This window comes from Neolamprologus brichardi, chromosome 14, assembly GCF_056152115.1.
Source record: "Neolamprologus brichardi isolate AB-2024 chromosome 14, ASM5615211v1, whole genome shotgun sequence".
Taxonomy (NCBI): Eukaryota; Metazoa; Chordata; class Actinopteri; order Cichliformes; family Cichlidae; genus Neolamprologus; species Neolamprologus brichardi.
In genome coordinates, this window is record NC_142117.1 from 20,897,696 (window position 1) to 20,912,408 (window position 14,713).

General features: G+C 40.3%; 1 protein-coding gene across 1 annotated transcript; it reads right to left on the reverse strand.

Annotated features, from left to right (window-relative positions):
• Positions 1 to 1,917: 1,917 nt before the first annotated feature.
• septin4b (septin 4b) lies at positions 1,918 to 12,940 on the reverse strand. The gene is made up of 13 exons (XM_087850960.1): positions 12,894 to 12,940; positions 11,633 to 11,767; positions 10,487 to 10,810; positions 10,044 to 10,140; positions 9,861 to 9,947; positions 9,654 to 9,777; positions 9,411 to 9,545; positions 7,835 to 7,952; positions 7,606 to 7,707; positions 6,449 to 6,545; positions 6,137 to 6,299; positions 5,720 to 5,819; positions 1,918 to 3,545 (listed from the first exon to the last, which is right to left on the reverse strand). Exons 2-13 carry the CDS (start codon positions 11,735 to 11,737, stop codon positions 3,477 to 3,479), a joined length of 1,521 nt encoding a protein of 506 aa, XP_087707086.1. The 5' UTR covers positions 11,738 to 11,767; positions 12,894 to 12,940; the 3' UTR covers positions 1,918 to 3,476.
• Between the last annotated feature and the right edge of the window lie 1,773 nt (positions 12,941 to 14,713).

A 14,713-nucleotide genomic window follows, 5' to 3' on the forward strand; every position in this document is an offset into this window, starting at 1 on the left:
ATCCCTCCAAGACTGTTGGAACAACAAAAGTGATGGTTTGGTGTGGTATATGGGGTACAACGATAGTGGGTCCATTCTTCATCAATGGAAGCCTCAAGGCCACTGGATATTTGAAATTGCTACATGATAATGTGTTTCCCTCTTTGTGCACTGAAGCTGGCACGTTTTTCCAGCAAGATGGTGCACCACCACATTATGGGTGCCAGGTCCGAGCATTCCTAGATGAACAGTTTCCTGGAAAGTGGATTGGTCGTCGTGGGCCAGTTGAATGGCCCCCAAGGTCTCCCGATCTGACCCCCTTAGACTTTTATCTTTGGGGTCATCTGAAGGCAATTGTCTATGGTGTGAAGATACGAGATTTGCAGCACCTGAAACTACAGATACTGGATGCCTGTGCTGGCATTTCTCCTGCGGTGTTGCTATCAGTGTGTGAAGAGTGGGAGAAGAGGGTTGCATTGACAATCCAACACAATGGGCAGCGCATTGCACACATTTTATAAGTGGTCAGAAACTTGTAAATAACCCATGAAAGAATAAAGTTGCGTTGAAATCAAGCACACCATTGTTTTTCTTGTGACATTACCAATAGGTGTGATGTGTCACATGGCTCTCTTCCTATTGAAAAAATAAAAGTTGTATCCAAGATGGCCGACTTCTAAATGGCCACCATGGTCACCACCCATCTTGAGGAGTTTGCCCCCTCACATATACTAATGTGCCACAAACAGGACTTTAATATCACCAACCATTCCCATGTTATTACGGTGTATCCATATAAGTGGCCCACCCTGTATATTAAACATTTTAGCTAACCATCTACCTACCTACATCAAGAACTTCGTAGCATTACCTTTGCTTTATTTCCTAAGTTTTATAAAACAAACAAACTACTAAGTAACTTAAAACACTGTAATGAACGGACTCACTGACTTTTTTCCTCCTTTTGTGCTCCTTCCATCTTCTGACCCCCACAGCTGCAAAATGGCGTCAAAGTTAGCTAGCAGTTTTCAAACGGTTGTGAAGTTGCTGCCAATGTTATCAAAGTTCCATTTTTTTACTTTAAACCTCCCAATTAAAATTAAACACTGGGGAAACGGCTAGTAATTTTGGAAAAGTCTTCATTTATCTAAGCATTTAAAAACTTATATCAGTTAAAGTCGCAGAGAACGTGATACCTTAATTAGCTACCTTTGAGGGGAGGAGGATTTGACTGAAAATTTAAGTAAGATTTTAAGATAGGAAGTCGAAATTTCGAGTTAAGTATCACGAAATTTTGGATTTAGTCATAAGTAATACATATTTTTGAAACTATAAGTTGAACATTTAAAGTTATGCATCTCAGAATTTGTGCACACATCTAGAAATTTTCCATTACTTCTGATTTTTTTTTAAAAATGTATGGAAGAGGATTAGGGCCACTGGGGGCACGTCTTTTTTATTCATTTTCCAAAATTCAGAGAAAAGTCTCAGAATTTTGGAAAAGAAACCCCCCCTCCCTCCCCTAGTGGCTCTAATCCTCTTCCGTAAAAATGAGAGAAGTAACTCAAAAGTTTTAATTTTTTTTAAAATGTAAAGCTAATAACCCCAAATTTTTATGGAACGTAAAATTTGGAGTTACATCTCAACATTTCTTTCAAGTTATTAATTAAAATTTTTAGGATAACCTGAAATTTTGCTTTAGGTCTTCCTGACTATTTGTTATTTATTTCCCCCCCAGTGGTAAAAACAAGCTTCCTCTGATTTATTATAACACTGTGTAATAATATATAATAATATATATATACTATAATATATATACACACACTTCCTAAACTTATATCAGAAAATCACTATCAATCCACCCATCTTAGATGACACACAAAACCATTTAATCCCACTTCCATTTGCAGCCATAAAAAACTCATTGTCTTATTCAACTTGAAATTATAGTCATATTTTATTACAATATTAGAATTTGTACACATTGCCCTCTCCATCCTCTTTCATTTATAAATTTATTACATAAATATAATCAAAAAATGCAAAATAACGAAGGCAAATTTAACATGAATTCAAAAACAAAAAGTGTCACCTGACTCTGCGATAGAAACTCGAGGAATGTATTTTTCATATATATATTTTTTAAACAAAGATCAAACAAGTCAGAGTAGAGTCATCTAATCTATTTTTTTTTTTCAAAAAAGAAGCTCTGCAACATTAAAAAAAAAGGTCAAGAGACTCATGTTCACTCATTGTTTTTGATCATTACTCATGGGCTGTAATGGTGTTGCTAAGTTATTGCAAAAATAAAAGAAAAAAAATCTCACTTTTGAAGACCAATCCAAAGAAAAAATATTGGGATTATTAAATTTATCATTGGCTGTAAGATAAATGTAAAGGTTAGTACTCACCCAACATAGGAGCTCCCTTTAAAAAAAAGCTAAAAAAAATATCTAAATCTAAAAAAAAAAAAAACTTCTATTATCACCCCCAACAGCTGGTCAGTTTATGATCATCAAACAGATCTGCAATCTGAGTAATCTTCACAAAACTCATGCAAAAATAAAAATCACTGCATGACCTTTAATGCACCCCTGCCCTTTGACGCTCATCTCATGCAAATCTAGGGTCTTGTATTTTTCAACAACCTTTTGTGACTTTGCTACTTTTGGGAATTCTCCACGCGGTTTTTAAAGACTTCTCTACCAGATTTAAAGATACATCGCATCTCGAATGTTGACAATGACAATCAGTGAGTTTGCTTGTGAGCTAACACTGGCCAACCCTGTGACGTCGGGCATCAGATGTGACAACTATAATTGTGAACATGCAGACACTGAACAAACCAAATGAACAAAAATCTAAAAAACCCTTAAACCAAATTAACCAACAGGAACCTCCGTCATCCACATAGTCGAGCAGTGTAACATTAAATACAGCATGTAAAAAACAAAAACAGTAGGAAAAAATGTGTATTATAGAAAATTATATTATTACAGTATATATATATATATGTATATGTGTGTGTGTGTCTGTTGACCTGTAAAGATTTTTAAAAAATAAACCAGAAAAACACCCAGAAAAGTGTAAGCTTTGATGTAAACTTGTAAAAACAACCCTGTGATCATGTGGCTAAAGAAAAAGCTCTGATATGTGAATTAACCCCCAACCTTTCATTCATTCAAGCGAACATCACGAGAGCCGTTTTAAACAGCAGACAGGGAGAGTTGGGTGTTTCTCAGCGGTGCTGCCGTAAATGTCAGAGATTCTGGAGAGGATAAAGGGAGTCGCTAAGCTGCAAACGTCTTACCACCTCCTCGCCGGGTCCTTGATCCACGTATAACATGCTGCTGATGAGGCTGAGAGGTGGCTTGGGATGTCAATATCCAAGAGTGGAATAAAGGTTTGTTTGGGGTGGAGTGGGGAGTTTTTCTTTTTTTATTATTAAATCCCAGTGAGAGCAACACATGTACACAGTGTGACTGGGTTCTTGTTTCTCAATAGCCGTCCTTCTGAGTGATCATATGATCCTGGATCCTCTGCAGCATCTCCTGCATCCGCCGCAGCTGGGAGAAGAGAGCAGAGAGAGGAGACAGGTGTTAGTGTGATACGTTTGAATGCGACGCATCCACTTTCATAGCGGTGTGAAGTCTATGGGGGATTTCATCGAAGCTATTCATTTACGCACGGCTGCACAGGCAACAAATCAATAAACGCCTGGGAGATGGGCCTGTTCTCCCCAAACCACGTGACATGTGCTGAATGGCAGCAGGGAAACAAGGCTCCCTCCATCTGCTGCTTCACTCTGGACTACAGAGTATCTGTTATTACAGAAGCAGCACTTTAGGATATTAAAATCACTAGTATCAGTCAGCTACTCAATCACCTAATCATGTTGAGTGAGTTCCCCCCATCCCCCCCATCAGATTTGTTGGAAATAAGCAGGTAACACAGGTGTTATACAGCTCCTGTTCACCTGGAGATGTTTGTCCAGCTGCTGCTGTGTGTGGGTTGGCTATAACACCCGTGGGCAAAGATGTATTATTGAGCTAATTTGGTGTTACTGCATTGCTTCATGTGGATCAGACAGAAAATGTAAAATAAACAAATGAGGGAAAAAATAAGACTCTTTATTTAATGAAATAAATAGATTTTGCACGGTCTGGTGTTGCAGAGGAAAGGGGCTGGTATTGACATAGCTTATTTAACTCATTATGATTGCAGGACAACATTGAAAGCATATACAGCCGTCTATTCCTGAGACTCAAAACAGTCATTAACAGGGCAACAGTCTAGCATCTACAAACCCAAAATAAAAAAAATAAATCACAACAGTAATATTTATAACTAAACTTTGCAAAAAAAGTAAGGAAATTTGGGTTTGGTTGATTATTTCTGTGTTGCAACGATGCTGCTTGGTAATAAATCTTACACCGAGGGAATGCCTGTTTATTTCCTGTTAAATGGTGCCACATTTGTAATGAAAATACATCTGTGGGTTGAGCAGCAGATTTAAGCATGTGGGTTATGTGCATTAAAAACATTCTCTACTACAGAGATGATTAATTCTGCTATTGCTCTTGTTTTGAGCTTCTGACACCATGACTGCCCTTCACCATCAGGCCCCTTTGCACCAGTGTCTGCAACATGTGCGGTGGGACCTAAACATGTGGAGGACCGTTATGTCCAGATTGTTGCTCTGAGAGGGTAACAGCATTTACTGTTGGCATCTCCCTCACAGGAAAAACAAGGCTTGTCATCACTGCAGGCAAGGTCGATGCAGAGAGACTTCGAGATGAGATTTTGCAGCCAATGGCCATCTCTCTACAGTCTGGGACTGAACTCTATTCTCTAAGATGACAATCCCCCCACCCCACAGAGAAGGGTTTATCAGAGACTACCAGTTCGTTGGGGTTGTATTAAACAATTAAAGTATGTTTTGTTTCTTCAGACTTAAATAATCTAATCCATTAAATTACACCAAACAAGAGTCAATATCATAGCTGTTTGGCATTGGCAGGGAAGTTTTTCATGGGCTCAACTCTGCTGCTTGACTGACAAATGCATAAGATATAAGAATACAAGGTTTATTGCCTGGAAGCATTGTTACAACAAAGAAGTAATCAACCAAACACAAATTTCCCTACTTTTTTATGCTACTTTACTTCCACTAAGCATCACAGTATTGCACAGTATGTAGCACTTTAAATACCCACTAACACCAAGTTTTTTCTGTCAGTCTTAACACTTTCCCATCATTATCCTTCCCACCTTCTCTGACCTGCCATGCACAGATGTTATGAGCTCAGGTGCAGGAACACATGTTACATTCAGCTTTTCTTTCTTTAATCCTGAGAAGGTTCATCCTGAAACTCTGGATGATGGCGTGGTTATAAACATCCTGGTGCTTCCAGAGAGTGTAAGTGGCAACCTCTTTTCCTAATCACAGTTTAAAGCTCCAAAAGGCTACAGGTTTACTCTATAATTAAACCAGTTCCTGTTTATGAGACTGTTTTCTTGTGAGTTTCACAAAACGTGATCTGACTGCACTTAAAAAAAAAGTTTTTGGGTAATGACATCATCTGTGAGCTAAAGATACTCAGAGAGCTTCATCGCCTTTGTGATCTGAGTGCCTCTCTGGGCTGGGCTGAGGGTCTGAGTGCTCGTGGTGATCAAAATTGTGGGCAGAGTCATGCTCGTGGTCGTGATGCGACTCCAGTTCGTGGTCGGCATGCCGTACCTCCTCATCTTTCTCTCTGATGAGCTTTTCCGTCTCGGTCTCGGCCACTCCAGGCACCACTGGGATGGGGAAGTCTGTGCCGCTCTCCCGGGTTAGCTTACTGCAAAGAGACACACGTTTTGGAAAAGTTCACAGAGTTTACTACAAAGAGAGAACACAGACCAATGTAAATAAGCCTGTGATGTCTAATCAGCTGCCGACAAACATTGTTAAGACACTACACCAGACACTTCAGAGCAAACCCATCAAATACCTCAAGAATATATGAAGGTCACACGGTTTTTAATCACATTCTCCTTCTCAAAACAACAATATTCTAACATTGTCATAATTCATATCTTCATCTTGATTTTTCTTGTGCCATATTTCTTTCATCTCACTAAAACTTATTTCTCCCGTCCTTCAGCGTGAGCATACTTGCGGTTGCGCTCCTTGACGACCATGCGGGTCATGCTCTGGATGCACTGAGCTCTGTAGTTCTCGTAGTGAGTCTCTCGGGTCACGTCCTTGAGATCTTGCATGTGCGTGCGAACGAGCATGTTCCTCAGCTTCACGAAATCACAGTGTGCTGGGTTTTCCACTGCAGACCACAGAGTGAGGATCAACTACACACTCAATGCTTATGCACGTTCACTGTCGACTTTTGTAATGGTACATCTATACAGAAAGCATGTTAGTATGTATGATTTTGAGGTCTTTGTTTAGGGGAACATGTGAGGTCAAGGTTACCTTCTACAATACCCCAGGGGTACAGACGGCCTCGCACCCTCTTCCCTTTGGCCTCCACCACGGTGTTGCTGCCTATTACTGCAAAGGGGATGCTTTCCTAAAGGGGTCAAGATAAAGATCGTAATATTAAAAGCATGTTATGGTCATAAAGATCACATCTGGCTGGGCAGGATGTGAACACATCTGTATTAAAAAAACAAAAAAAAACAGACCAGTTATATCCCTTTCCTCTTAAATGTCTTCGTCCTTTCTTGTGTAAGACCTTTTTCCCCCCTTTTAAACCTGATCTTTAATCCAACAGGAGGTAAAATTCCTAATTTTAAACCTCAAAGCTATTGATTTGATTGTAATCATACTGACATGACTGTAGCATATGTAGTCGAATGGACCATGAACTTAAGATATAGCTTTGCATTAACTTTCCCTAGAGCACTGTGAGTGTATAGGGCAGTATAGGGCATAGATAAATATGATATCAATAAATATATTATATGTTTTTAAGATTTTCCTCATGTCACATACTTACATGTCAAAATGTGACATCTAACAAATTTGTTACATTATTGCTGTTCCAGTAAATAAACCAGTATTTAGATCTTTATCATAGCGTTAGAATGAAACGCTGTGTTGATATGATAAATTAAATTACACGTAGTAATAAAATTATTAAAGACGTGTCACATGGTCAAACAAGCGCTGCAGGCCTGGCAAAACCAGCCTGTATGACACAGAATATATATCCTATACTTACTAAAATTAAAATATATGATATGCATAATAATTAAGAAGTAATTCTGATTTTCTTGATAGTTATTGTTTGTTGACCAAAGTAAAGACCTGTGTGTTGAGCAGGGGTTTTGCTAGTATTGATAACTTTTGCTTTTATTTCCACCGACTGTGTGCTTAGTACCACCTTACAATACGGGAAGTGTAGAGGAGGCTGATTCATCAACACTTAAATCCACCAGGTCTGACTACATAGTCTGTCCATTCATTTTAATGTCAATTCTTATTAATATTAAATTTGTTTGCAGCACAATTTGTTTTGAATGACAATGATTTGTCTTGACTCTCAGCATTCTGCTTTCAGCTGAGTTTAGTGTACTAAACACAAAATACTTTGATGAAGAAAAGAAAGAAAGGAGATCACTGATCACCTTCAGCTCATGGTCTTGTTGCTTGAAATCTTCATCTTCATCAGAGTCGCAGTCAGGGAACTGGTATATCTTTATACCGTACTGCTCAATCTCCTCTCTGATCTGCAAAGAAAAACAGTGGAAAACATGTTTGATGTCAAAGTGTGAATAACGTCCTCTGTGAGGATACAAGTAAAACACTCTGCGGCGTATTCACAGATTCGTGGGATGAAACATGCAGTCGCCTTGCCTTAATTTTCTTTTTCTTCACTTCACCAGGGGTGAGTGTGTCTGCTTTGGCCAAGACTGGGACAATGTTGACTTTCTCATGGAGAGCCTTCATAAATTCCACATCCAGAGGTCGGAGGCTGGAAGAGATGAGGCAAAACATACCAAGAAAGGATAATGAGACACTTATTATTTATTAGGATAGTGTAGTGTAGACAAGAGAGTGGGCATTTTCGAAAAAGGTGAGTCACCTGAAAGCAGGCCACTGCAATAAGGACTACAGCTTTCAGCACATGAACGCAAACTTTATTTTAGGGGGTTCTCTGAGTTTTTATGGCCAGGTCGGTGTTTGTAGAGTGTAGAGTTTCTTCAGAGAATGATGGTTTGCGCACGTTTATCGCTAACCATTAGTGAGGCTGGAGTTACATTCCTGGGCAAAAAGTTATCAATCAGTGTCAGGAAGGTTTAGTTTGCTAATGATGACTAATTGAAGAAAAATACTTCCCGAGTCACATTCTGGGGCTGCCCTATCATGGTTTAACATAAACTGTGGCTGAATGAAATATACAAGCCATGCGCTTTTTCCATGTTGCCTTCACAGGCCACAGAAGACTTCAAAAAGGGCCACCACTGATGATTTACTGTTAGACAAGTTTAAACTGGGGTTGATAATCATTAACTGTTAGATCATTTTGTGCCAAAAAACTCCATTTAGATTTGAAAGCGTTTCATAAATGCTCATGAATTGCTGGCAATCAGGATCAGGCAACAGATTTACCTGGCGATCCACATCTAGATTTCTCCACTCTAAGCTTTCCTGCATCAAGTCTTATCTGTAGTTCAAAATTAAAGGAAGTAGGGGTGCTAGTTTATCTCAGAGATTTAGCATGTGACCACATGCCATATAGCTGAAATGCATCAGTCTGGGTTGGAGTCCTTCCCCTCCTCTCTCTCCTTCCCCCCCCCATCTAATGCTGCACTATCAAATGACGGCAAAAATGTACCACCCCCCTCCCCCCCAAAAAACTTGAAGCATAAGATGATGTCTCTGGCTGCATGGCACACTGGCCGACCAATCAGTGGCAGCAGACATTTGCTCACCAACAGAGGGAGCCGTTTCTCCATGGCTGTCACGCTGAAAATGCTCTGCAGCATTACTTGAATTTTATGGTATTCTGGCTCCTTGATGAACACAGATCTGGATGCGCACAAATGTGCTGAGAGGTGCCACAACAGCACACAGCACAAACAATTGATTAGTGTGAATTCACTGCATTAGATGTAAAGTTATCCAAGGGGAGCTGAGAGTTGCTTTATCTCTGGGAAAGATGCTGGGCATCAACAATTTAAGAGGCTGAACACATTGTGAGTAAACACCAATCCACTAGATATGTGTGGAAGATATCACGTGTGCGCTCAGGACGATGGCTGCGATAAACATGTGATCAGAGATCACGAGGAAAAGTGTAGTTAATGGTCCCATTATCATTTCTGCACGTGATAATGTGCTGCAGCAGAAACAACTTAATCTTCCATATTTTTAGAAGTAATAATAAAGAGAGGACGAGCAGGCTGAGTTAGCTGTAGCTTTGTCATACCCGTGACCGAAGGGTGAGATGAAATAGAGGCAGCAGTGTACGCGGTTGTCCTGGATGTTCTTGCGATTGAGGCCACTCTCATCCCTGAAGTACTGCTCGAACTGCTGGTCAATGTAGTCAGCCACTGACTTCCAGCTAAAGCAGAAACACACAGGGGCGTTCAGTCTCTGAGGCAAAGTGTAACAGCTGACCGTGTAACTCAGATTCACTCAGGGTTATCTGATGTGTTAAACATGTCTGTACCATTCAGTGTTGTTCACAGCGTCCCCAAACCCAGGGGTATCCACAATGGTGAGTTTCAATTTGACACCTTTCTCCTCTATATCCACCGTGTGTTTGGTGATTTCTACCGTTTGTGTGATTCTCTCTAGGATAGAAAAAAGAAGTAAACAGCCCTCAGCCATTACATAATGTAGTACAGCAAATTTTAAAACAAATAATCACACGCACCTTCTGCATTGAGCAGCTTCCTATCTTTGTACAGATCTGTGAGAAACAGACTGTTGACCAGGGTGGACTTTCCCAGGCCAGATTCACCTTCAAACAAAGAACAACAAAGAAGAAAAGACCGTCTTTTTAAAACAAACACGGTCTTAAGATCAAATAGCAGCTAATGCTAAAACGAGGATTTACCTGCTACCATGAGCGTGAAGTCAAATCCTTTCTTGACAGACTTGCGGTGCACCTGGTTTGGCAGCGTTGCGAAACCCACGTACTCCTTGTCTTGGTCCTACAAATGCACAAAAAGATAAAAATGGAATAAGGAAGAGGCTGTGTACACCATGGTTTCTTTTTTCAAACTCTTTTTGAAATATTTTGGCATTGTTGTCCCATTTGCAGTATTTCGACGGCAATAACAGCAACAGCACAAACCAAAACAAACAAACAAAACAAGAACAACAAAAGGGGGGAAAAAAGCAATATGCCCAAATAAAAAGGCAGATTTGCAACCATGGAAAATACCAATGTATTAATTTTAGACTGTAAAACATGGTATGAAGGGTATCAGCATGTTACAGCACATGGGCTGTGCTGACCCCTTTTTGGGGCTTCCTGACCGTGACGCCTTGTATTACCTCGCTACTGTCGTATGGGTCAAATCGAACCCACGGGCTCTTTGGCCTGGAGGGACTGACGGGGGACGACAAGTCAAACTCCACGCTTCGGCTTTGTGGCAAACCGGAGTCTGAACCCGAATCTGACTGGGCCCTGCCGGCCACGGGGGGCCGCAAATATGACGGGGTGTGGGGGCGGTCATTGCCCTCGGCCTGCCTGTCCGCATCATGAGCCTCGGGGTCATGATGGTGGTGATGCTTGTGATGGTGGAGACCGTGCCCACCATGATGCTGAGGGTCCTGCATAATGTTTTCCACTTCTGAGTCATCTGAATGGCTTGAGGGCTGGAGAGAAGCGAAGGTCGTGGGGGGGCGGGAGGGATGACGAGGCAAACAGGAAAAAAAAAAAAGGAACGGTAGAGCACCAATGTAGAGGGGGAGGTATGGAGATCCAGAGGGTAGAAAGTTTTAGAAAATCAACTTAAAGTTTTATGGTGAGGAATTTAAGACACAGCAGCAAAGAGATCTTTCATATCTGACAACTCAAAACTGTTAGTATACCCAGCTGAAGGCCAGTGGGTAACACATGACATTTCTACAGTAATGTGGATGAGCCTTTAACTATTCATTGGAAACAGGATACATGTTAGGGGCTTTACAGCTGGTGGATCAGCTTCTATTATAAATGAAGAGAAGTCATGTTAGAGCTGAACACTGCAGCCAAGTTGTTTTATGAAACTAACAATGAATGAACTCCAATACTGTGTTTATATTTACTCTCCTTTAAGAGTGATCGGTAACATTAAAGACAAGGACTGTTTTAGACATCAGATATTTTACTCTTCATTAAAAATGCAAACTTTAAAAGTGTAAATTTTCTGTAAGAGGACACGCAGCTATGGACTCTAGTTAGAGTTACTAAAGTCTCCCTGATAGATAAATAATGGAGTGGAATTCGGCAAGCAACACGGCCACTCAAATTCAGCTGTGAGCACACACTGTGGCACAGTTTTAAATTTAAATTTAGACCCTAAAGAGATAAATTGCTTAAGCGCATAAAAACTACAGACGGCAGAAATCAGCTGAAGATGGGCAGTAACAGAAAAATATTTTTTTTTATTTTTTTTTTTTGGGGGGGGGGGGGGGGGGGGGGGGCATCACCGATACCTGTTCATGGCGATCATGATCATGGTGTCTGCTCTGATTAGGGGAAGCTGGACAGGAGTCTTGTTCATCTGATGAAGAGGAATGCTCATGGTCACTGTCCTCCATTGCAACTGGGGCTAAAGCGCACTCTGTGATCTTGAATCCGAAGGGCGCATGCGTGTGGTGAGGTTTATCGGGGAAAAGAACAACAGGGAGGTTGAAGAAGAGGATGGAGAAGGGCCAACAAAGAGCCTCGCAGAGCCACGCATGAACCACAAGGAGGACATGAGGAGTACAGGTAAGATGAATAAAGACGAGGAAGAAGACGACAAAAAAATTAAAAAAGCTAATGAATAAAAGAACATACCATTTACAGCAGAAATGGTATGATGTATGTAATAATATAACAAGGGACTGAATATTAGATATATGCTATAAATTAATATGCATCTGTATACATTTGATTGCAAAATCAAAACATATATAGGATAAGCTAAACAGGGGCAGGAATTAATAAGCATTTGCTTCCTCCTTAGTAATTTTTTTCCAAACAGGAATTGCTCAATATTTTCAACATATCTTTCTTTGATATCATGTTCATTCATTTTTTAATATGTATTAACTCTCGTTATGCGTTTCAAAATAAAGATTTGATACAGATTCAGGCTATGTTCACTCCTCTTGTTCTGGTGCCATTTTCCTATTCATGCTCCCAGCTACAGTTACTATTTCAAAAGCTAACTACAAGTTTGACAGCAAGTAACTTCTGTGCCAATTTCTTTCCAGTTTAATTTTGATAAAAAAGCTTAGCTTGTAATCTTTTTGGTGTTTCCACATGGTTAGGTGCTCCACCTGTGACCTATAGCTCTAATATGATTGGGATTTAGAGCTTAAGGGCAGAGGAAACAGTGATAGTTTCACCGATTGAAATCGGGAAATCTGTGACCTGCTTTCCTGATGCACAACCAAAGCCCTAAGATCAATGTCCAGCATGGTGGGTTCTGTGTCCTACATAAAATTAAGTGTCAATCACCAACATTTTGCTTTGGATTACAAATCCACAGAAGTGCATCAAACAGACTCCCACTACTTTTTTTTTTGCTTAAATATGAAAAAAGCTTCAAAGCAACTTTTAGATGTATCATCTGGAATATCACACTAAAACAACTCAAGTGACTACAGGAATAAAAATCAAAGGACAAACTAATTATCAAACATATTCTCAGTAAAGTGGATAAAAGCACGTTCACCCGTTCTCACCTCCTTTCTTTCGATGCCTCACCTGTGTCTAAAACCCTCTTCCTTTTACTTCTTAAAAACTGCTCCTCGTACAAAGTCCAGCAGGAATCGGAAAGCAAAGAGCAGCGGCTCCAGCATTTATACAACTCCACACTAGAGGACACGGCGCCCTTCAGCTCCATTGAGCTGGTCGGCACCCCGGGGAGCTGATCAGTGGCATTGATGAGGTGCACGTCAGCGCTCACAGGCAACACCAACCCAGACATAGACTACATCCATCAAATCTACTTAACTTTGGGGCTGCACAGCTCCATGTCGTGCACAATTATACACAAACTGTGAGTTTGACATCTTCTGCTGTTTCACCGTTTTGTCTGACAATTCACATTGACACCAGCAAACAGCCTAATCTGATGAGTTGGACCTGATAACAAAGCAAAAAGATAAGGAAACACTGATAGCAGCATTAGAGCAGAAAACATGATGCTACTTTGTCACTGTGTTGTACAGTGTGTGGACTGATGTTATAACATGAAGACAAATACTGTACATATTTTGCAGGGCCCATTCTTAACCTTTGCCACTCACAGCTAATGTCTGCACTCCATAAGCCTACAATGACAGTTCCTGTGACAATAAAATATGTCAAGAGCAGAAGTATCCTCACAAAAGACTTACAGAAACTGCTCAGAGTTTGCAGTGTGACATCAAATTCAATTCTAATAATGATCGGTTCAGCCAGAGAGGATCTGAGGCCAAATTTCCTCTCATTCTGTTTGGAAGCTCGAGTACTAAAGGAGGTGACTAAAGTCAGATATTTAGGTTACATCATCAGGAACAATCACTGTGATGATAATTAGAGCCTGACTGCTATTGATACCAAAACCAATCTCCACATTTGGTGATTTAAAAACAGGATAAACTCATATACTGATGTGCAATGCTGATATACTACCCCAAATGTGTATATTGTACAGCTGGTGTTAAAATCGGTCCTAGTGGTGTATTTAGACTAAAACTAAAATGAAAAAGAATAATGACTTTAACTAAAAGCCCAGAAGGCTCTGCAGAGGACCATCACCACTTGATTGTCAGCCTGGCTATCGCTGACCATGTGAGTTGTCTACTTAGAGGCAGGACTGTAGAACTATACAACATCCACAGACACACATATACTCTGCACATATTCAAAGAGACATCAGGGCCACAAATGCTCTTCTTTCTCTCCCTTAAAAATTTCAGAATGCAGAAAATGACTGACCTAAAGAACAGCTTGGAATAAAGAGTGTCACAAAGGTAACCACCAAATGTTTCCTCCAGATCACACGAGGTGAAGTCGAGCTGCTTACTGCCTCATTATAAACATAACTGCCGGCAATGCTGATGAATTCACTAATTAAGCTAACAAATGAATTAATTATAAACTATTTATCTGCCAAGGCACTTGTCTTCACGTACCACATTAAGCATTTAGGAGAACTCCTCATTTATAAGCAAATTTATTCAGCAACTTGCTCCCAGTTTCAAACTCTGCAGTTTGCATCGTCTTTACAGGAGACATCATCGTGTCTGGGAATCACACAGTTACTGTACACATTTCCTATTCCTTTTCTGTTGTATGCACATATTTCAGAAACTTACATGTTACCTTTTTGTGTAGTGTGTCTGTGTCTTCATTCCTTTCTACTTTTGTAGCATTCCTGAAGTTGACCCCAACTTCAGAGCTTGGTTACAGATTTCTTCTCTAAGCCAAACATACTCTCAGTTTACTCCATCTTTAAAAGCAGCCGAGATAGCAGGCATTACTGAATGCAGGTAGGGGATTTGTCTTCCTCTAAGCACTAAAGCAGCTTTGTACAGCAA